Consider the following 21,227-nt stretch of genomic DNA (forward strand, 5'->3'; position numbering starts at 1 on the left):
CCTTTTTTTTTAAATCTTTTTTTGGGTCAGACTGCAATCAAAGAGAGTGGTGGCCCATCAAGTAGGCCAAGGCCGGACCTGAGATGCGCCTAATATTAGACAAGTGCGGGTCTAAGCTAAACCCATTTTCAGAACACCGCTCCAATTCATGAAGGCCATCGCTCCCCTTTCCCGCCATTTTTCGACAGGCAAACAGCTACAAGCCTTTATATCATCAATTGGAAAAGCTGAATCTGCCCCTCGGGACCCAGCTCTTGCAGGAGAATTATTTGGTAAAATATTGGATCAATACCCAGATATCAAGACATTGAAGAAACTCCATTCAAACATCGTTGTCAATCAGAATCTCCACCTGGACGCTTCTCTAGGTATCAAACTCATGAGAGCTTATGCTGCTTGCGGAGAACCCATAATCACACGCCACGTATTCGATAAAATTCCTGACAAGAATGTCGTCTTCTTTAATGTCATGATCAGAAGCTATGTGAACAACCATTTGTACCACGATGCTCTTGTTGTTTACAAAACTATGTCTGGCAATGGGTTTGATCCTGATAATTATACATACCCTTGTGTCCTAAAGGCATGTTCTGGGTCAGATAATTTGTGGGTCGGATTGCAAATCCATGGTGCTGTTGTGAAAGCTGGGCTTGACGTGAATTTGTTTGTTGGGAATGGTCTGATTGCTATGTATGGGAAATGCGGTTGTTTAGTAGAGGCTCGGCGCGTCCTTGATGAGATGCCGTGCAGAGATGTGGTTTCTTGTAATTCTATGGTTGCTGGGTATGCACAAAATGAACGGTTCAACGATGCATTAGAATTTTGTAGGGAAATGGCGGCATTCAGGCTTAAACCAGATGCTGGTACCATGGCAAGCCTATTCCCAGCTGTGACCAACACTTCATCAGACAATGTTTTGTATGTTAAGGAGATGTTTATGCAATTGGCTAAAAAGAGTTTGGTTTCATGGAATGTGATGATAGCAGTATATGTTAATAATTCAATGCCGGGTGAAGCAGTTGATATTTTCTTTCAGATGGAGGTGAGTGGAATCGAACCTGATTCAGTCACAATTGCAAGCGTTCTTCCTGCTTGTGGGGATCTTTCAGCTCTGTTGTTAGGGAAGCGAATTCATGAATATGTTGAGAGGAAGAGACTTAGGCCAAATTTGTTATTGGAAAATGCTTTGATTGACATGTATGCTAAGTGTGGATGTTTGCAAGATGCACGAGAAGTGTTTGATGCAATGAAATATAAGGATGTTATATCGTGGACTTCAATGATGTCTGCATACGGTAGGTGTGGACAAGGTCATGATGCTGTGGCACTTTTTGAGAAAATGCAAGAATCGGGCCTGAGTCCCGATTCAATTGCCTTTGTATCAGTTCTTGCTGCTTGCAGCCATGCAGGATTGTGGGAGGAGGGGCAGTATTACTTTAAGTTTATGACTGAAGAGTACAGGGTAGATCCTAGGATAGAGCATTGTGCTTGCATGGTAGATCTGTTGGGGCGTGCTGGGAGAGTGGAAGAGGCTTATAGTTTTGTCAAACAGATGCCACTAGAGCCTAATGAAAGAGTGTGGGGTGCTCTGCTTAGTGCTTGCCGGGTATACTCTAACATGAATGTTGGACTTATAGCCGCTGATCGCCTGTTTCAATTGGCTCCAGAGCAGTCAGGTTATTATGTCTTGTTATCAAACATTTATGCAAAAGCTGGTAGATGGCAAGATGTCACAACTGTCCGATCAATAATGAAGAGCAGAGGAATCAAGAAAATACCTGGTGTCAGCAATGTTGAGCTCAAAGATCGGGTTCACACTTTCCTTGCTGGTGACAGATCACATCCTCAGTCTAAAGAGATATTTGAAGAGTTAGATATATTGGTAGGGAAAATGAAGGAGTTGGGTTATGTCCCCGAGACTGATTCCGCTCTTCATGATGTGGAGGAGGAGGAGAAGGAATGCCATCTTGCAGTTCACAGTGAGAAGTTGGCAATTGTCTTTGCCATTCTGAATACAGAGCCAGGGACACCAATCAGAATTACCAAGAATCTTCGTGTTTGTGGTGATTGTCATATTGCTGCTAAGCTCATCTCTAAAATAGCTGAACGCGAAATTTTTGTCAGGGATACTAATCGTTTTCACCATTTCAAGGATGGTATATGCTCTTGTGGAGATTATTGGTGAGCCTCCACCCACCACTCGCAACATGTTGCCATCCTCGGGACTCCTTAAAGCCTTCAGGTGAAAGACATGAGTAGTTTCTGAGGGAACTAAATGAAGGACTGTGAACTGCAATGATAGCACATTATGTGATGATTGTAGAGAACCCTTGCTGGCTGCAAGGATATTGCAAGGCTGTTCATGAGTCAAAAACAGATCCTCTAGCTTAGCAATGGGTCAAAAACAGATCCTCTAGCTTATCTGGGCCAACTTCTTTCTGAGTGGGCAAGCAGAAAGCAGTGAGTGATATATTATTGCTTCTTGATATTTGTCAATTTCTACTACTGCCAATCAACCAATTTTTCTCATTTATCTGGCCCAATATATTTGGGTGTTCAGTATTGTTTCCGGAGAACTGCTTGTGGTTCTACTATGTAAACCAGCCCAGAGGACATTTCCTGACGTTTACTTTTGGCCCAATTCAATTGGGATACAAAAATTTGCCCAGCATAAACTTGATTTGGGCCAAAAGTAAATGTCAGGAAATGTCCTGTGGGCTAATTTTGTTTTTTTGTTTTTGTTTTTTATTAATCTCTGGGCTGGTTTGATACTTTGATGATAATCATGATACTCTAATTCTAATGAGGATCCCAAATTATGATTTTGATCTCTTTTCATTTATTCAATTACCAAAATATAAAAATAAGAATAAAAGTTACAAAATGGAAATACTCAAATCTTCTCTCATAATTAATTAGATCAAAGTCCTTAGTCATCTGCAAAAGTCCAGATACAGCTATCAAGGAAGTAGTTAGCAATTTGGTATCTTAATGAATAATGCTGGGAAAATCTTCCTTCAAATGTTGAATACGCCATGCATTTACAAACTTCCAAAGTCCAAACATTCATATGATGATAAGGCACCAAGACAGTGTTGATTCTCCACGTATTATTTCTAGATTGTCCCATTTACTTGACTGTATAGATATGACTGTTCATCACATGTTTGTCAAATTTGATGGCTTTTACGGTTGTCACCAAGTTAGACTGAGGTACACAGTTAATCTCCCAGTTTGCATGCTAGCTACAACTTCTCTGGAATTAACTTCTTCCAGAAAGAGCTTTCAACGTTTCCTACAAGCTAGAATATACTTTTATCTTGAAAGCATACAAGTCTACACCCAGAAGTACTTCTCCCATAAAGTCCTGTCCCTGGTTTTGATTGCCTTGATTAACGGGATATACATTGTGGAAATTGTGAAGTGAAACTTGGACTAAACATCGCAGACCAGATTTTTAATTTCCACAGAAGAATGGCAACAATTTTTAACCAGCAAGACACGTTTATCCTACTTTTCTTCCCTAAAGCTCTGGACTGACATGGCCCCTGCACCTATAAATATGTGTACCCTCTCCAGCATTTTGAGCAAAGCAAGATCAGCTAAAATTAAAGGCATTCAACATGGCAACCAAAACACAAACCTCAGCCTTCTTGTTGTCCCTCTTGATCACCATTTCTTTATGCAAGTTCTCCCAAGCTGCTGGGATTGCCATTTACTGGGGACAAAACACCAATGAAGGCACCCTAACAGCTACTTGCGACACAGGCAACTACCAATATGTGAACATAGCTTTCCTCTCAACTTTTGGCAATGGCCAAACCCCGGCCCTAAACCTTGCCGGCCATTGTGACCCCGCCACCAATGGCTGCACTGGCCTGAACGCCGAAATCAAAGCCTGCCAAGCCAAGAACATCAAAGTCCTCCTCTCTATTGGAGGTGGTGCAGGGAGTTACTCTCTTACCTCAGCTGATGATGCAAGGCAAGTTGCTGACTACCTTTGGAATAACTTCCTTGGTGGTCAATCCACTTCTCGTCCATTTGGGGATGCAGTTTTGGATGGGATTGATTTTGACATTGAGGCTGGTGATGGCCAATTCTGGGATGAGCTCGCAAAATCACTCAATGGGCACAGCCAGGAGATCTCCTTAGCCGCAGCCCCGCAGTGTGTATTCCCAGATGCCCACCTAGACGGTGCCATCAAAACTGGACTATTTGATCATGTCTGGGTCCAATTCTATAACAACCCTCCATGCCAATATGTTGATGGGAATGTTGACAATCTTTTGAATTCATGGAACCAATGGGCCTCAGTTGAAGGAATTAGCCAACTGTTCTTGGGACTACCAGCAGCTACTGAAGCTGCACCAAGTGGTGGGTTTATTCCAGCTGATGTTCTCAAGTCACAGGTTCTTCCATCTATCAAGACCTCTCCCAAGTATGGAGGAGTTATGCTTTGGAGCAAACAGTATGACAATGGGTATAGTGCATCCATAATAGACGGTGTCTAATTAACTCGCTGCCAAGCTAGCTAGCTTTGTCTACACTATAGCACTGCGTGTATTTATGACAATAAAACATGTCCGCATGTACTCATTTTTCAGATGAATAAAATAAAATATTTTTCATTGTGTATTAACTAGAATTACTCTAGTTTCCTATGTTTGGTACTAGGATTGAAGATATTAGTATATTAATTACCAAAAAGCAGGCCGAGGAATTGAATAAGGTGTGCTACGTACATGTTAGGTTTGAAATTCACATCGCGCGCAATTAATTAATTGGTACTTAAGTTACAGTAATTAATTGACACCTGTCACTGCAATTTATAAACTATTAGGGGTAATCCATGCCGGTGGCACATTTAAAGGGAAAATTAATTTCCTTAATTAAGAGAAAATTAATTAAAAAAGTTGAATGTTAAAGGGAAATTAATTAAGAAAAGAGAGACGGCAAACCAATTCTCATAGATGTAAAAAATAAATTTGAGAAATAGATAATGTACCATTGGAAAGTCGAAATGATCTCAGCCATTCGGACCCAGAGATAAATTTTAGAATTCAAAAACCGTTCTGTTTTATTATATAGATTAATTACAAATGCAGTAAGGCATACTTAAGGTATTTAATATGACTATACGAGAGACAACACATTTAATGGTTAAATTTAAAAAAATTAAATTTATTAAAGTAAATCTAACCATTAACGATTTATTTATCACATGACTTATTAATTTATTGATCACCATGAGATCCACTTGCACAAATGAGTTTTATACGTGTCTCATCTCTTTGAGAAATATGATCAACAATATAGTTAATAAATACGATACAAATAAAAGTTATTTTCCTGCAAACTTCATCTTATCCATAAACTTATAGAGCACTCAAATTAGCTAGCTCCTGTACAAAGAACCTATTCGATCATGATCAACTTTGGAGAGAAGCCAATCCAGATTCATATATTCCGCAGTTACACAAAATTAAGAATTTTTCCCAGCAGGTAGTGGATAAGCGCGCATTAACCTTAATGTCTTTAGGTCAACGGTATGTGAATTAAGCAAACCATGTCATTGCTCCTTAATTATAAAAGGAGCAACGTACCCCTTCGTGAGTGTTGACATCAAGAAATTAAGCACAAAACTCTAGCAATTAAAAATGGCTACAACTAAATCCCAAGTCCCCTCACTTCTTCTCCTCGTCCTCCCAGCTCTAGTACTCCTAATCAAACTCTGCGACGCCGGTGGCATTGTCACTTACTGGGGCCAAAGCGGGAACGAGGGAACCGTAGCCCAAACATGTGCCACAGGAAAATACAAGATAGTAAACATAGCCTTCCTCAACAAGTTTGGTCATGGCAGAAAACCAGAACTCAACCTAGCAGGACACTGCAACCCTACATTCAATGGTTGCAAAATTGTCAGCAATAGCATCACAAGTTGCCAACGCAGCGGCGTCAAGGTGTTCCTCTCCATTGGAGGTGGAATCGGAAACTACTCTCTAGCTTCTCCTGCAGATGCTAAAAAACTAGCAGCTTATTTGTGGAACAATTTCTTGGGTGGCAAGTCATCTTCACGGCCCCTAGGCGACGCCGTTTTGGATGGTATAGATTTTAACATAGAGCTCGGCTCAACTCTGTACTGGGATAACCTTGCACGTGCCCTCAAGGCGTATGCCAAGTGTCCAGGAAGTGGTGTGCGTTTGGGCGCAGCTCCTCAGTGCCCATTTCCTGACAAGTTGCTTGGGCGTGCGTTTAATATATACAGGGCTTTTCGACTATGTTTGGGTACAGTTCTATAACAATCCTCAATGCCAATATCGTTCAGGCAATACCCAGGACATTATTAGGTCGTGGAACAAATGGACTACATCGATAAAGGCAGGGCGAATAATTATGGGGCTTCCGGCAGCTCCTAAGGCGGCCGGAAGCGGGTATATTCCTGCTACGGTGCTGAAATCTGAAATCCTTCCGGTGATAAAGAAATCGAGAAAGTATGGAGGTGTGATGTTATGGAACAGGTATTACGATAATATAAGTCATTATAGCTCCTGTATCATCAACAGTGTGTGACTCAATCTGTACTTCCATGCTTTGGCCAACTATAAATAACTATAGTAATTAATGAATAAATTGGATATTATGTTATTCATTATTATTTGTACTATCTCAAATAATTATGTATCTTTTTAATAAAAGATGATAAGTTGAGATAGAAGTATAATGTGAATATACTTATAGTTTGGGTGTTTTGATTGGATATCGATATTGTTCCAAGAAATTTTGTGAATTTGATTATTGTTTAAGTGAGTCAATTAATGTTTGTTTGTGGGAGTCAATTAATGTTCGTTTATAATCATCGGTGTAATTAAGAAGGTTGGAATATATTTGACCAGTCAGGGGTCGATGAATGCTGGACGGGGTAGGGCATTCTGCCGGACAGTGTTTATTTGACTTTCATTATCAATAACTAAAAAAGGTCTACTTCGATAGACCATTTGTCCTGTTCCAGTCCGCACCATTATAGATGATCATCAAGAATCCAGCTAGATATATAATAATAACATTAAGAAATAGAGCAAGAATTCCAAGAAACAGTAGCCTTCAAGGGAAAGGCATCCAATATAAACACGGTCAACTTGAAAACATTATATAAACAATATCATTTATTTATTTTATTAAGAGAAGATATCTTCTAATTAAGCTACCCTAACAACTACATTACCATGCCAATTTAAATAAATAACTTCGTGTCAATGTATATTTAAGAAATGTCCAGCAAAATCTCCCCTGCAGCGTAGTCAAGGCATTTTAATGAGTCATTTGATAGGTCCCTGTATATGGGACATGCGTATAAGGAATGTAATGGGGTGGCTGAGGGTTTGGCTAGTTTTGGGCTCAGCGCAGGTGTTGGACTTGCTTTTCCCCACGTTGTGTTAGGTTCGTTTATTTATGCTGGGCCTTTGGTCCCCTAATGTACCAAACAAAGTTATGCTCAAACAACTATTGGCTATTGCCTTTGTGATGGAGCAATATTTTAGAGAAAAAGTAAATCAAGAACGCCTTCTTTTCTCTTTTTATATATATATATATATATATCTATATATATGCAAGACGGCCTAATTAAAGAGCAGTAGAGCACTCAAATTAGCTCCCAAAGTAAAACCTATTCCAGTTAACACAAAACAAAGAATTTCTCCGAAATAGTGTACATAGTGGACCAGCATTAATCTTGTCTTTATATTATAGGTGAACGGAATGTGAGGCAAACCTTGTGATTGGTCGAATTTTCAAGTCCGTGAGCACTCCAACCCTTATAAAAGGAGCAACCGCTGGATGAGTCTTAAGAACAAAAAAGCACAAAAACACTAGTCCTGTATTGATATCGATCTGTAGAAAAAATGGCTACAATTATTAATCCCCAAGGCTCAGTACTTGTACTCCTTGTCGTCATTCCAGCACTGGTTCTAATCAAAGTCTGTGACGCCAGTGGCATTGCCATCTACTGGGGGCAAAACGGGAATGAAGGTACTCTAGCCGAAACATGTGCCACAGGAAGGTACAAGTACGTAAACATAGCCTTCCTCAACAAGTTTGGCAATGGCAGAACCCCAGAAATCAACCTCGCAGGCCACTGCAACCCAGCATCCAATGGTTGCAAAATTGTCAGCAATGGCATCAGAAGTTGCCAAAGCAGAGGTATCAAGGTGTTGCTCTCCATTGGAGGTGGGGTTGGAAGCTACTCTCTAGCTTCTGCTGCTGATGCTAAAAATGTAGCAGACTATTTGTGGAACAATTTCTTGGGTGGGAAATCAGCTTCACGGCCATTAGGTGATGCCGTTTTGGATGGTGTAGATTTTGACATAGAGCTTGGCTCAACTCAATATTGGGATAACCTTGCACGTGCCCTCAAGGCATATGGCAAAACTGTGTATTTAGCTGCAGCTCCTCAATGCCCATTTCCTGATAAATTTCTTGGGGGTGCTCTTAATACAGGGCTTTTCGACTATGTTTGGGTACAGTTCTACAACAATCCTCCATGCCAATATAGTTCAGGTAATACTGATAACCTTATTAAGTCTTGGAATACATGGACTACATCGGTAAATGCAGGGCAGATACTTTTGGGGTTGCCGGCGGCTCCTGCGGCGGCTGGAAGTGGGTATGTTCCGGCTACGGTGCTGAATTCTCAGATCCTTCCGGTTATAAAGAAGTCATCAAAGTATGGAGGTGTGATGTTATGGTCCAAGTATTTTGATGATAAAAATGGCTATAGTTCCTCCATTATCCAAAGTGTATGACTTTCTTTGTAGTTTGTCGTTCCATGCTTTGGTAATTCCAAATAATAATAATAAATAAATCAGATATCGTTATCCTTTCAAGATACTTGTGGATTTGATCACTGTTTTTGGTCAAAAGTCAATTATTGTTTATGATCATTGGTTGTATTAATTAGGAATGTTGGAATTTCACTAGTTAGGGTTCGATGAATATTATGGGGTAGGGCCTTCAGGTGAAGAGTGAAGACACCCGTGGACATTTTGTTTGACTTTCATCATCAATAACAGTAAGAAAGGTCTACTTAATTCATTGGTCCATCTCAAGTCCAACCATTTCAAGTTATCACCAAGATAACATTAAGGGAGGGTGTATTCAATCAATAATTCAATGAATTTTGTAAATTTTTTTTAAGTGATAAATTTTGATGGAGTCCAGCTATGAATTTTTATTTACTTTCATATATAGACTTCATATAAACTTTTATAAAATTCTACAGACTCCATATTATAGACGTTCGCAAAATTATATAGAGCTCATGGAATTTGACAAACTTTTTTTTATGAATTTATCTAATTAACACACTTAATAAATAAAAAATCAAGGACAATAAAACTATGGATTCAAAGTAGATTACTGTAGATTATTTGGGTTCATTGTTTAGATTATTGTCGGCTTTTCAACAGTAGATTATTGAATCCATTGTCCCCCTATACTTGATGAATCCATTCGTCCATCTACTTTGAATCCATCGGTTCCCATTCTAAAAAGACAATGGATGAATCAATGGATGCCAAATTTATAATAACAAGTTATAAAACGTTCACTCACTGTGCTATTAAAACATACATGATACATCCAATTCATTAAAAGGGAAAAAAATCACAGTACAAAAATAGCATAGAAGACGACAGAAAGCAACGAAACAAGAAGAAATCACGTCAATTCCACTGGAAGTACAACAGAAACCCTATGAACCATTTGAAATTATGGTGGGGCAAAGGGCAGATAAACTAAGTTATGCGGGCTCTCCCATCTCGAATTACATTTAGACTGGAGCCGCCAAATAGGTTGTCTGCCACTCTGAACGAGTGCTACCTCTTCGTCTTCGCCTTCCTTCACCAACCCTTGCTAGCTTCTGTATAAGATATATATACCAAGAATTACATTATCAATGTGACATGATCAAATGGTTAACTATAAATCCATTTTACAAGGGCTTTCAAATAGTTACATTGCTGGTTAGTCCCAAAATACAGCATTGGCTAGTGGCTAAAAGCAAAAATATGTCTTATAAAAAAAAATAAAGGAAAATTCGGATCCTACCAAGATAAATCCAAGAATGGACCCTTCAAGGGAAAGGCATCCAATATAAACAGGCTAACTTCGTCTTATCTGTATACTTAAAGAGCACTCAAATTAGCTGGCTCCTGTACAAGAACCTATTCATGATCAACTTTGGAGAGAAACCTATTCAGATCCATATATTCCGCAGTTACGCAAAATTAAGAATTTCTCCTAGGTACTGGATAAGCATTAATTAATTACCTTAATGTCTTTAGGTCAACTGTATGTGAATTAAGCAAACCATGTCATTGCTCTTTATAAAAAGAGCAACCGCTTCATGAGTTTTGACATCAATTGAAAGCACAAAACACTAGCAATGGCTACAACTAAACCCCAAGCCCCCTCACTTCTTCTCCTCGTCCCTGCTCTGCTCCTAATCAAACTCTGCGACGCCGGTGGCATCGTCACTTACTGGGGCCAAAGTGGGAACGAGGGAACTCTAGCCCAAACATGTGCCACAGGAAAATACAAGATAGTAAACATAGCCTTCCTCAACAAGTTTGGTCATGGCCGAAAACCAGAACTCAACCTAGCAGGACACTGCAACCCTGCATCCAATGGTTGCAAAATTGTCAGCAATGGCATCAGAAGTTGCCAACGCCGCGGAGTCAAGGTATTCCTCTCCATTGGAGGTGGAATCGGAAGCTACTCTCTAGCTTCTCCTGCAGATGCTAAAAAAGTAGCAGCTTATTTGTGGAACAATTTCTTGGGTGGCAAGTCATCTTCACGGCCCTTAGGCGACGCCGTTTTGGATGGTATAGATTTCGACATAGAACTTGGCTCAACTCTGTACTGGGATAGCCTTGCACGTGCCCTGAAGGCATATGCCAAGCGTCCAGGAAGAGGTGTGCGTTTGGGCGCAGCTCCTCAGTGCCCATTTCCTGACAGGTTTCTTGGGCGTGCCCTTAATACAGGGCTTTTCGACTATGTTTGGGTACAGTTTTATAACAATCCTCAATGCCAATATAGTTCAGGTAATACTGATAACCTTATTAAGTCTTGGAATACATGGACTACATCAATAAATGCAGGGCAGATACTTTTGGGGCTGCCGGCAGCTCCTAAGGCGGCCGGAAGCGGGTATATTCCACCTACGGTGCTGAAATCTAAAATCCTTCCGGTGATAAAGAAATCGAGAAAGTATGGAGGTGTGATGTTATGGAACAGGTATTACGATAACATAAGTCATTATAGCTCCTCTATCATCAACAGTGTGTGACTCTGTCGTAGTTCCATGCTTTGGCCAACTATAAATAACTATAGTAATGAATAAATTGGATATTATGTTATCCATTATTAATTTGTACCATTTTAAATAATTATGTATCTTTTTAATAACAGATGATAAGTTGAGATGGAAGTATAATATGAATATGTCATGTAATAAGTATATGCTAATAAAAGTCGTTTTACGTACTCCATTATCAGAAGTGTATGACTTTTGATAATAGTAATAAATAAAGATGTTAATAATTATAAACCCCCTAGTTAGAGATAAAATCTCTCATAACCTCCACCCAAAATCTAACTCTCTTATAACCCCCAATCTTACACTTAATATTTTCCTAAACCCCCTAGTCAACTAATACCCAGTCAACTTTGACTCCCCATATTTTAATTTTCCAGTTTTACCCCTTTTGTTTTATTTTCATTTTCAGCCAACTAATACTCTCTCTCTCTCTCTCTCTCTCTCTCTCGGTCTCTCATATCTGTTGCCTCTCTCCCCTCTGCGTCTCTCTCTCTCTCTCCCCGCTGCTGTCGCCGGCGCGTGCGCCGCCGTCTGGCGACGGTTGCCGGCGAGACCGGTCCCATCACACTCGCCTCTCCTTCCTCTTCTTCCCTATGCCCTCCACGTGCCGTGAAACTAAACGTCGACGCCAGATTGGGTCTAAGCAGATCTGAGCTCTCTCGCCGGCGATCCGTCAATTCCGGCGGCGACGAGGTGTCGGACCGGTTGGGTTCTTCTCGCCTCTTCCTCTTCAGTCTCTCCATGCCATTTCCTCACTCCGACCACCACTGGGCACGGCTTTTGCGAAGCTACAAAGCTGCGGCTTCTCCGACGGTTTTTGGGCCGATTTCGGTGGTGTTTTCTGTCGATCCAGGTATCAATCTTTGTCCCTTCGACCTGCTCTTGCTATTGGTTGGGTTGTTTTAACTCAAATCTTGGTTTTCAGGTTGGTTTGCCGCTGCAACCGCTAGATCCACCACTTGTGGCAGCGGGTTGGGTGTTTTTTTTTGCTGTTCAGCCTCCCCCGAATCCTAAAAGCTCAATTCGAGGTCCGAGAATATTTTTGGGTGAGTTATGTAATTTTCTGTGTGTTGATTGGGGCTGGGCAGCCACCGTGTGTGGTGGTCACCGCCCGACTCGGCCGTTGAACGATCAATTTTATGAACCCTGTTTGATTTGTTGAACTGTCTGGTCTTAAACAGGTACCTCGGCGATTAAAAAGTGCAACTAAATTCAACAAATTCAGTTTCAGTTTCTAGCTTAATTAGTGTAACTGTGTAAATTCAGTTTCAGTTCTAGAAAATTTAGTTTTACTTTCTGAAAATTCAGTTTCACCCCAAATTCAGTTCTAGCTTAATTATGTTAATCGGATAGAAATGTGGGTTTTTTAATTGATTTATAAGTATATACAAATTTACTTAATTTATTGATAAACAGTTTCAGTTCGTAAAACAGTTTCAGTTCTTGAAACAGTTTCAGTTCGTGAAACATGAGTTTTAAATGAACTTTGAATGAAATTATGGTTATGAAATATGATGAATCAAATTTGCAGGTAGAAACAGATCGAGGCAGTGGCGACTGTCGTGTACTCGTCGCGCGTGAGGTGATCGGACGACGTTGTATTGTTGGCTACTCCTCTCATCTCAATGACTTATTGTATTGTTGGTTTTTTTTTGATAAGGTTGCTGTGTTCTTTTTAGTGAAACAGAATTCAGTAAAGGTGTAACTGTTTTAGTGAAGTGTAATTGTTTTAGTAAATGTGTAATTGTTTTTTAATTAAGGTGTAATTGCATTTTAGTCGAGGTGTAATTATTTCATCACTTTATTCAGTTTCAGTAAGTGAATTCATAACTGAATTCTTCAATTTAGTGTAACTGAATTTCTGAAATTCAATTTCAGTGTAATTGAATTCTTGAAAATTTTTGAAATTCAGTTTCAGTGTAACTGAATTTTTGAAATTCAGTTTTAGTGTAATGAAATTCAATTTCAGTGTTTGATTTTAGTTTTAGTGAAATATTGAGTTTTAGCAAAAACTTCAATTCAAAAAAAAAAAAAAAAAAAAAACAGTTTCACCAAAATATAGTTACAGTGACGTCAGCATGTGTCAGTATGCGTCAGCGCGCGTCAGAAGGGTAATTTAGAATTATAAGTTTTAGGGGGTTTTGAAAGAGTTTCTAGATGGGTGGGGGTTTAGACAAATTTTTTTGGTGAGTAGAGTGTTTAAAATTAGGCACTATAAATAAAGGGGATCCAGAAGTGATCATTTTATCCCTATAATTTGGGTGTTTTGATTGGATATCGTTATTGTTCCAAAAATTTATTTTGTGAATTTGTTATTGTTTAGGAGAGTCAATTAATGTAATTTGTTTATAATCATTGGTGTAATTATGAATGCTGGACGGGGTAGGGCATTCTGCTGGACAATGTTTATTTGACTTTCATTATCAATAACTAAAAAAAGGTTTACTTCGATAGACCATTTGTCCTGTTCCAGTCCCCACCATTACAGATGATCATCAAGAATCCAAGCTAGATATATAATAATAACATATTAACATTAATAAATAGAGCAAGATTTCCAAGAAATGGTACCCTTCAAGGAAAGGCACCCAATATAAATATGGTCAACTTGAAAACATCATATAAATAATGTCATTTTTTTATTTATTATTATTATTAAGAAAAGATGATCCAACTTGAGTGTAGAAGGACAATTTAACGATTTTTCTAATTGAGCTACCCTAACAAGTAACAACTACATTACCATACCCTAACAAGTAACAACTACCCAAAATAAATAACTTCGTGTCAATGTATATTTAAGAAATGTCCAGCAAAACCTCACCTGCAGCATAGTTAAGGCATTTTAATGAGTCATTTGAGAGGTCCATATACATGTATATGGGACATGCGTATAAGGAATGGAATGGGATGGCTAGGCCTGAGCATCGGGCAGGTCGGTCGGCTTGGAGCCCAACCCATCTTCGACTAAACGGGTCGGTGAGAGTCTGCTCGGGTCTTTGTTGGGGACGAGTTGGAAGTAGTCGGAAACGGCTTGGCCGAGAAAGAGGAGAAGACTGAGGAGAAGAGAGGAGAGAAGGGAGAAAAGAGAAGAGAGAAGAGAGAGGTTTCCCTAAGTTCAAACCTCCTGCAACTCACCCTCTCCTGCAACTCTCTGTCTCTCGCTTGTCACTCTCTCTCGTGGCTCGGCTCGGCTTCGGCGGGCGGTAGAGGACGGAACCCGCCATCCGAACCGCCTCTATCGGGGTGGGTCGGCTTGAGGCTAAACGGCCGGCGGTGGGGTTGGAGTCGCGGGTCGGACGGGTTGATGCCCACCCCTAAGGGTGGCTGAGGGTTTAGCTAGTTTTGGGCTCAGCGTTGATTTGGGCTTGCAGATGTTGTACTTGCTTTTCCCCACGTTGTGTTAGGTTCGTTTATTTGTGTTGGGCCTTTGGCCCCCTAATGTACCAAACAAAGTTATGCTCGAACAACTATTGGCTATTGCCTTTGTGATGGAGCAATATTTTAGAGCAAAAGTAAATCAAGAACGCCTTTTTTTCTCTTTTTATATATATATATACAGGTTCCTTCTGTTGAGGTATACCTCAACTTATTTATGTTGAGGTATGATCTTGTTGTGGCCCACACAAGTCGTTTTGTGTCGATCCGAACCATTCGCAAGGATCATCTTCATTGATAGATCATCTTTGCAAAAAATTAGCCAAATCGGAAATCATTTGCCTATCTAACTTTGATAAAACAAATGGACGGTTTCATCGAAAATATTTGGTTCGTCCATTTATTTGATCAAAATTAGATAGGCAAATGATTTCCGATTTGGCTAATTTTTTGCAAGGATGATCTATCTACGGAGATGTAAAAATTGAACGGTTCGGATCGACACAAAACGACTCGTGTGGGCCCTAATAGGGTATACCTCAACATAAATAAATTGAGGTATACCTCAACAGAAGGAGCCTGTATATATATATATATCTATATATATGCAAGACGGCCTAATTAAAGAGCAGTAGAGCACTCAAATTAGCTCCCAAAGTAAAACCTATTCCAGTTAACACAAAACAAAGAATTTCTCCGAAATAGTGTACATAGTGGACCAGCTTTAATCTTGTCTTTATATTATAGGTGAACGGAATGTGAGGCAAACCTTGTGATTGGTCGAATTTTCAAGTCCGTGAGCACTCCAACCCTTATAAAAGGAGCAACCGCTGGATGAGTCTTAATAACAAAAAAGCACAAAAACACTAGTCCTGTATTGATATCGATCTGTAGAAAAAATGGCTACAATTATTAATCCCCAAGGCTCAGTACTTGTACTCCTTGTCGTCATTCCAGCACTGGTTCTAATCAAAGTCTGTGACGCCAGTGGCATTGCCATCTACTGGGGGCAAAACGGGAATGAAGGTACTCTAGCCGAAACATGTGCCACAGGAAGGTACAAGTACGTAAACATAGCCTTCCTCAACAAGTTTGGCAATGGCAGAACCCCAGAAATCAACCTCGCAGGCCACTGCAACCCAGCATCCAATGGTTGCAAAATTGTCAGCAATGGCATCAGAAGTTGCCAAAGCAGAGGTATCAAGGTGTTGCTCTCCATTGGAGGTGGGGTTGGAAGCTACTCTCTAGCTTCTGCTGCTGATGCTAAAAATGTAGCAGACTATTTGTGGAACAATTTCTTGGGTGGGAAATCAGCTTCACGGCCATTAGGTGATGCCGTTTTGGATGGTGTAGATTTTGACATAGAGCTTGGCTCAACTCAATATTGGGATAACCTTGCACGTGCCCTCAAGGCATATGGCAAAACTGTGTATTTAGCTGCAGCTCCTCAATGCCCATTTCCTGATAAGTTTCTTGGGGGTGCCCTTAATACAGGGCTTTTCGACTATGTTTGGGTACAGTTCTACAACAATCCTCCATGCCAATATAGTTCAGGTAATACTGATAACCTTATTAAGTCTTGGAATACATGGACTACATCAATAAATGCAGGGCAGATACTTTTGGGGTTGCCGGCGGCTCCTGCGGCGGCTGGAAGCGGGTATGTTCCGGCTACGGTGCTGAATTCTCAGATCCTTCCGGTGATAAAGAAGTCATCAAAGTATGGAGGTGTGATGTTATGGTCCAAGTATTATGATGATAAAAATGGCTATAGTTCCTCCATTATCCAAAGTGTATGACTTTCCTTGTAGTTCCATGCTTTGGTAAATTCCAAATAATAATAATAAATAAATCGGACATCGTTATCCTTTCAAGATACTTGTGGACTTGATTACTGTTCATGGTCAAAAGTCAATGATTGTTTATGATTATTGGTGGAATTAGGAATGTTGGAATTTCACTAGTTAGGGACCTTAGGGTTCGATGAATTATGGGGTTGGTAATTCAGGTGAAGACACCAGTGGACATTTTGTTCGACTTTCATTATAAATAAGAAAGGTCTACTTAATTCATTGGTCCAGCTCAAGTCCAACCATTTCAAGTTATCACCAAGATAACATTAAGAAATAGAGTTAGAATTCCAACCCCTATTTTAAAATTGAGACACCATGACGCCAAGTTGGCAACTAGTTCTTACCAGCAAGGAATCGGACAGATTAGTAAAGCTCTACGTTTCATTTGGACTGCCAAATTTATAATAACAAGTTATAAAACGTTAAAACATACAAATTAATTAAAAGGGGAAAAAATCGTAGTACAAAAATAGCATAGAAGACAGACTGAAAAAAACGAAGCAAGAAGAAATCACGTCAATTCCACTGGAAGTACAACAAAAACCCTATTAACCATTTGATATTATGGTGCGGCAAAGGGCAGATAAACTAAGTTATGCGAGCTCTCCCATCTCGAATTGCATTTAAACTTTCCGCACTTGAATATTGTGAGTAGACTGGAGCCGCCAAATGGGTTGTCTGCCACTCTGAACAAGTGCTACCTCTTCGCCTTCCTTCACCAACCCTTGCGTCTGTATAAGATATACCATACATTATCAATGAGACATGATCAAATGGTTAACTATAAATCCATTTGACAAGGGCTTTCAAATGGTTGACATTGCTGGGTAGTCCAAAACTACAGCAAAAATATGTCCTATAAGCAAAAATAAAGGAAAATTCGGACCCTGCCAAGGTAGATCCAAGAATGGACCCTTCAAGGAAAAGACACCCAATATAAACATGACCAACTTGAAAACATTATATAAACAAATGCCAATTTAAATCGCTTCATCTCAAATTATATTAAAGAAATATCCAGCAAAACCTCACCTGCAGCACAGTCAAGGCATTAGTGAAGGTCTTTTCAGCCTCATCTGAGAACTCCATGAATATGGGACATACACCTTGATACAAAGCTAGTCTCTGTTGTATCCTCTTACTGCACGGTGATCCAAGTATTTGATCAGTCAAATAATAAAATTCATATTGCTAGTGAATAGAATCTACATCACATTTTTAACTGATAGTAACAAATTAACATAAAAAATATATCAACATGCATGTAAGGGGGGAGGAAAATCTATCAAGGGCAAAGTTATGCTCAAAGAAAACTCTAGTAACAGTATCACAAATAATGCCTGTGCGACAAATAACATGAAAACTCACTCATTTGTAAAGGCAAATACAGTCCCAGAAGGACGATAATGGCTCAATAAAATAGCCATAAAACCAGTTCTGGTAAAGACAACAATTGAGGTACCAAGAGTATTGGACATCATGGTTGCATGGTAAGCAAACATCTCACTCATATGGTTCTGCAGAAATCAAGACTTTGAATCAGCTTCAGTTCCAACAATCATAAGGGAAAATAAAAAAGTTCAGATGACAGCATATATGTTCCCTAACCTTGAAAGCTTTACCAAGATTAGCTGGCATTTCACCACCTAAGATGGTTGCCTCTGTCCGAAGTGCAACAGTGTGCATAACTTTCACGGCTTTCAGTGGAAACCTACATGAATATGAAATCACTTTGTTAAAATATGCTACGATCTAAATGATTACAGTATAGTCCAAAACTGGTTGCTATTGCATAATTCTGACATGCACAACAACTTACTTTCCATGAGCAGTTTCTCCAGAAAGCATAACGGCATCAGCACCCTCTCGAACAGCAATTGCAATGTCTGATACCTCAGCTCTGGTTGGGGTTGGGTGAACAATCATGCTTTCCAGCATATTTGTTGCCACAATAACAGCCTTCCCCATGCTGCGGCATAACCTGATTATCTCTTCCTGCATTTTGAAATAAAAAGCGAAGTTGAGAATGTAATAAATTGACTCAACTAAATGTTAAAATCAACCCTGTTTAACATGTGTTTGTCGTTAACTACCTGCAGAAGTGGAACCTCTTCAACGGGGAGCTCTGCACCAAGATCTCCTCTTGCAACCATTGCCTAAAATAAGATAAGCATGTGTTGGTTTAATCAGGTAAGTTTAAAATTCATTAATTAATTGATTAATATATAAATATATTAAGTTTTTTATTTGTAGAATATGTTTATTATATATTATTTTGTTGCTCAAATAAGTTTTAATGTAATTTACTGTATATTAAAAGAAAAGGCTATTGAAATTTATTGATTTTATCTATAATTTGTTTTTAATAAACAAATAATCAGGATAAGAGCATGCAAATCATTGATTGAGCAGCAAGTTTATATTCATTGATTCAGAAAATCACCCCATCGGATGCTGTGATAATGGAATGCAAATTTGGTATAGAGTCTGCACTTTCTATTTTTACAATAACATGTATATCTGCACCATAGCCTGCAATATTAAAAGGAGAAAATACAATTATTTGTAAGCTTTAAGTAAAAAACATGGTATTCAAATGTATTTTCTGAATGTAAGATAATAATATTTGGACAGTTACTTTGCAGATAATTCTTCAATTCATGAACAACTTGTGCATCTTTAACAAACGAAACTGCATAGAAGTCAACTTTATTATCCACTCCAAATTTAATATCTTCCCAGTCTTTCTCTGCAACAAATTAGTTTAAACAATTAAGTCCATTAGCAAAATAGATAACTCCAGCAGCACCTTTAATTTAAAAAATTTATAAAGAAAATAAAAAAAGCATAACAAGAGAACTAAAAAGGACATAATCAATAATTTAGAAACCCAACCAGTGATGGAAGGCAATGTTGCGCTCTTCCCTCGCACATTCAAATGTCGCCTAGACTTAAGCTCCCCTCCATCAACAACTTCACATGTCACTGAATCTGCTGTCTTGGATTTCACCAGAAATGACATCATACCACCTACAGTACAAATCAAGGGTCAGTGTGCAAATATATAATAATAAATTCACTGTTTAAAATACATGTAAAATTTGCATACCATCAACCAGAAGCATGTCACCGACTTCTACATCATTAACAAAATCATCATAGTTCACACTAACACAATCTGCTGTGCCAACCCCTCTACGAATCGTAAAAGTAAATTCCTGTCCACTTGCCAAATTGATTGGCTGAGGCAGGTCACCACTCCTAACCTCAGGACCCTGATACAGAAGAACACATCATCAATTGAATAACCCGGACATATTCCAAATATACCCAAGATGGGGGAACAATTTGCTGACTTAGTTAATTTAGTGTAATGATTTAATATAGAAGGAATAATGAAAACAATAGGGGAAACTTTACCTTGGTATCAAGCATGATTGCAATGACATTGTCTTTGGATTGCGCATTATATTCTTTAACCAAGTCAATAACTTTCTGATGAGATGCATGATCTCCGTGAGACATGTTAAGTCGAGCAACATTCATTCCATTCTCAGCCAACTTCCAGATCATTTCACGTGTGTTGGTGGAAGGACCAATTGTGCAAACAATCTTTGTCTTACGTTTGACTGTTGGCTTTGACCACATACCCACGGATTTGTCATCATATTGTTGAATTGCCCGTAAGTGCTGAAAATGCTCCTCTATCTGATCAAGAACACAACTTCAAATATAGTAAGGAGACATTCTAAGTTGTATTTAGAACCAAAAGCAGCCTCACTGTACTCAAACAAGCAAAAACACCTAGCAGTCAGCTTATCTACCATCAATTTAACATTCAAAAACAAAAATTCACTTTTCATTGGCTTTCAACACCACAAATGAAAAATAATACATAGAAGACAAACAAAATGCTTTCCTTCTGATTTCCTACAATTTCTCAGCAACCAAACAAATCAAACCAAACAAAACAAAACAAAAAAGAGGCTGAAGTAGCACGAACCTTCGGTAAGTCCTCAGGTGACACCGGAACGACCTCAGTCTGTAAGGGCCGCTTTGCTGTGATCTCAGACCTCCTATTGCCAAACGCTTTCCAGCTCTTCTTTTCCTCAGAAGCCAGTACTCTCGAAGCGAAGCCCGGAGGCTTCAGCTTCTCGACTCGGCCTTGTACGGATCCAGAGCTAGGACACAGGATCGAGCTCTGAATCGTTCGCATAGCCACCACCTGAGCCATTGTTTGTTTGAGAGAGATAGAGGTCTTGAAATGCAAAGTTTTAGAGAGAGGGAGATTGTGAGTTGCGAGGGTTTAAAAGCGTGCGGTGTAATCTAAATATGGAGGGTTGTAGACGTCGCCGCTAATTTTGGCGGAGGTTTTGAGGAGACAAAAGAGTGAGGGAGAGTTTGGCAGCAGGGCTTTGCTTTGGTCGTATCGAAGAAATATAGTGTAGCGCTAAGTTGCTAACTTTATTCAAAGCAAGCGGAGATCTTCGCACGAAATGCGAGTGCTTGTCAAGGGAATCGGTGTTGGGTCACTCGCATGGTCGACACATTGCAATTGGATTGGTTTGCAAATAATTTTCAGAAATTCCATATGCACTCACTACTAGGAGTGCGAGGCCCAAAAA

At 39.4% G+C, this 21,227-nt stretch overlaps 6 protein-coding genes and 1 pseudogene across 6 annotated transcripts; 6 read left to right on the forward strand and 1 right to left on the reverse strand.

The window, feature by feature from the left end:
- The first annotated feature begins 148 nt into the window (after window positions 1–148).
- On the forward strand, window positions 149–2,493 carry LOC147289310 (Tetratricopeptide repeat (TPR)-like superfamily protein). Its single transcript, XM_086238302.1, has one exon. The coding sequence runs from the start codon at window positions 149–151 to the stop codon at window positions 2,183–2,185; it is 2,037 nt and encodes a 678-aa protein (XP_086094428.1). The 3' UTR covers window positions 2,186–2,493.
- Window positions 2,494–3,587: 1,094 nt separating this feature from the next.
- On the forward strand, window positions 3,588–4,635 carry LOC147289311 (acidic endochitinase-like). Its single transcript, XM_086235267.1, has one exon. The coding sequence runs from the start codon at window positions 3,624–3,626 to the stop codon at window positions 4,509–4,511; it is 888 nt and encodes a 295-aa protein (XP_086091393.1). The 5' UTR covers window positions 3,588–3,623; the 3' UTR covers window positions 4,512–4,635.
- A 1,022-nt stretch (window positions 4,636–5,657) lies between these two features.
- Window positions 5,658–6,570, forward strand: LOC147289312 (hevamine-A-like; annotated as a pseudogene).
- A 1,164-nt stretch (window positions 6,571–7,734) lies between these two features.
- Window positions 7,735–8,883, forward strand: LOC147289313 (hevamine-A-like). The gene has a single exon (XM_086234723.1). It carries the CDS (start codon window positions 7,899–7,901, stop codon window positions 8,796–8,798), a length of 900 nt encoding a protein of 299 aa, XP_086090849.1. The 5' UTR covers window positions 7,735–7,898; the 3' UTR covers window positions 8,799–8,883.
- Window positions 8,884–10,438: 1,555 nt separating this feature from the next.
- LOC147289314 (hevamine-A-like) lies at window positions 10,439–11,341 on the forward strand. Its single transcript, XM_086235186.1, has one exon. It carries the CDS (start codon window positions 10,439–10,441, stop codon window positions 11,339–11,341), a length of 903 nt encoding a protein of 300 aa, XP_086091312.1.
- A 4,263-nt stretch (window positions 11,342–15,604) lies between these two features.
- Window positions 15,605–16,627, forward strand: LOC147289315 (hevamine-A-like). The gene has a single exon (XM_086234775.1). The coding sequence runs from the start codon at window positions 15,649–15,651 to the stop codon at window positions 16,546–16,548; it is 900 nt and encodes a 299-aa protein (XP_086090901.1). The 5' UTR covers window positions 15,605–15,648; the 3' UTR covers window positions 16,549–16,627.
- Window positions 16,628–16,963: 336 nt separating this feature from the next.
- PKP-BETA1 (plastidic pyruvate kinase beta subunit 1) lies at window positions 16,964–21,072 on the reverse strand. Its single transcript, XM_086235677.1, has 12 exons — window positions 20,606–21,072; window positions 20,023–20,310; window positions 19,712–19,877; window positions 19,498–19,632; window positions 19,241–19,351; window positions 19,046–19,134; window positions 18,696–18,758; window positions 18,422–18,597; window positions 18,211–18,313; window positions 17,971–18,119; window positions 17,635–17,743; window positions 16,964–17,333 (listed from the first exon to the last, which is right to left on the reverse strand). Exons 1-12 carry the CDS (start codon window positions 20,834–20,836, stop codon window positions 17,226–17,228), a joined length of 1,728 nt encoding a protein of 575 aa, XP_086091803.1. The 5' UTR covers window positions 20,837–21,072; the 3' UTR covers window positions 16,964–17,225.
- Between the last annotated feature and the right edge of the window lie 155 nt (window positions 21,073–21,227).

The sequence above is a fragment of the Dryas octopetala genome, chromosome 3, assembly GCF_963921425.1.
Source record: "Dryas octopetala chromosome 3, drDryOcto1.1, whole genome shotgun sequence".
In the NCBI taxonomy this organism is placed as follows: domain Eukaryota; kingdom Viridiplantae; phylum Streptophyta; class Magnoliopsida; order Rosales; family Rosaceae; genus Dryas; species Dryas octopetala.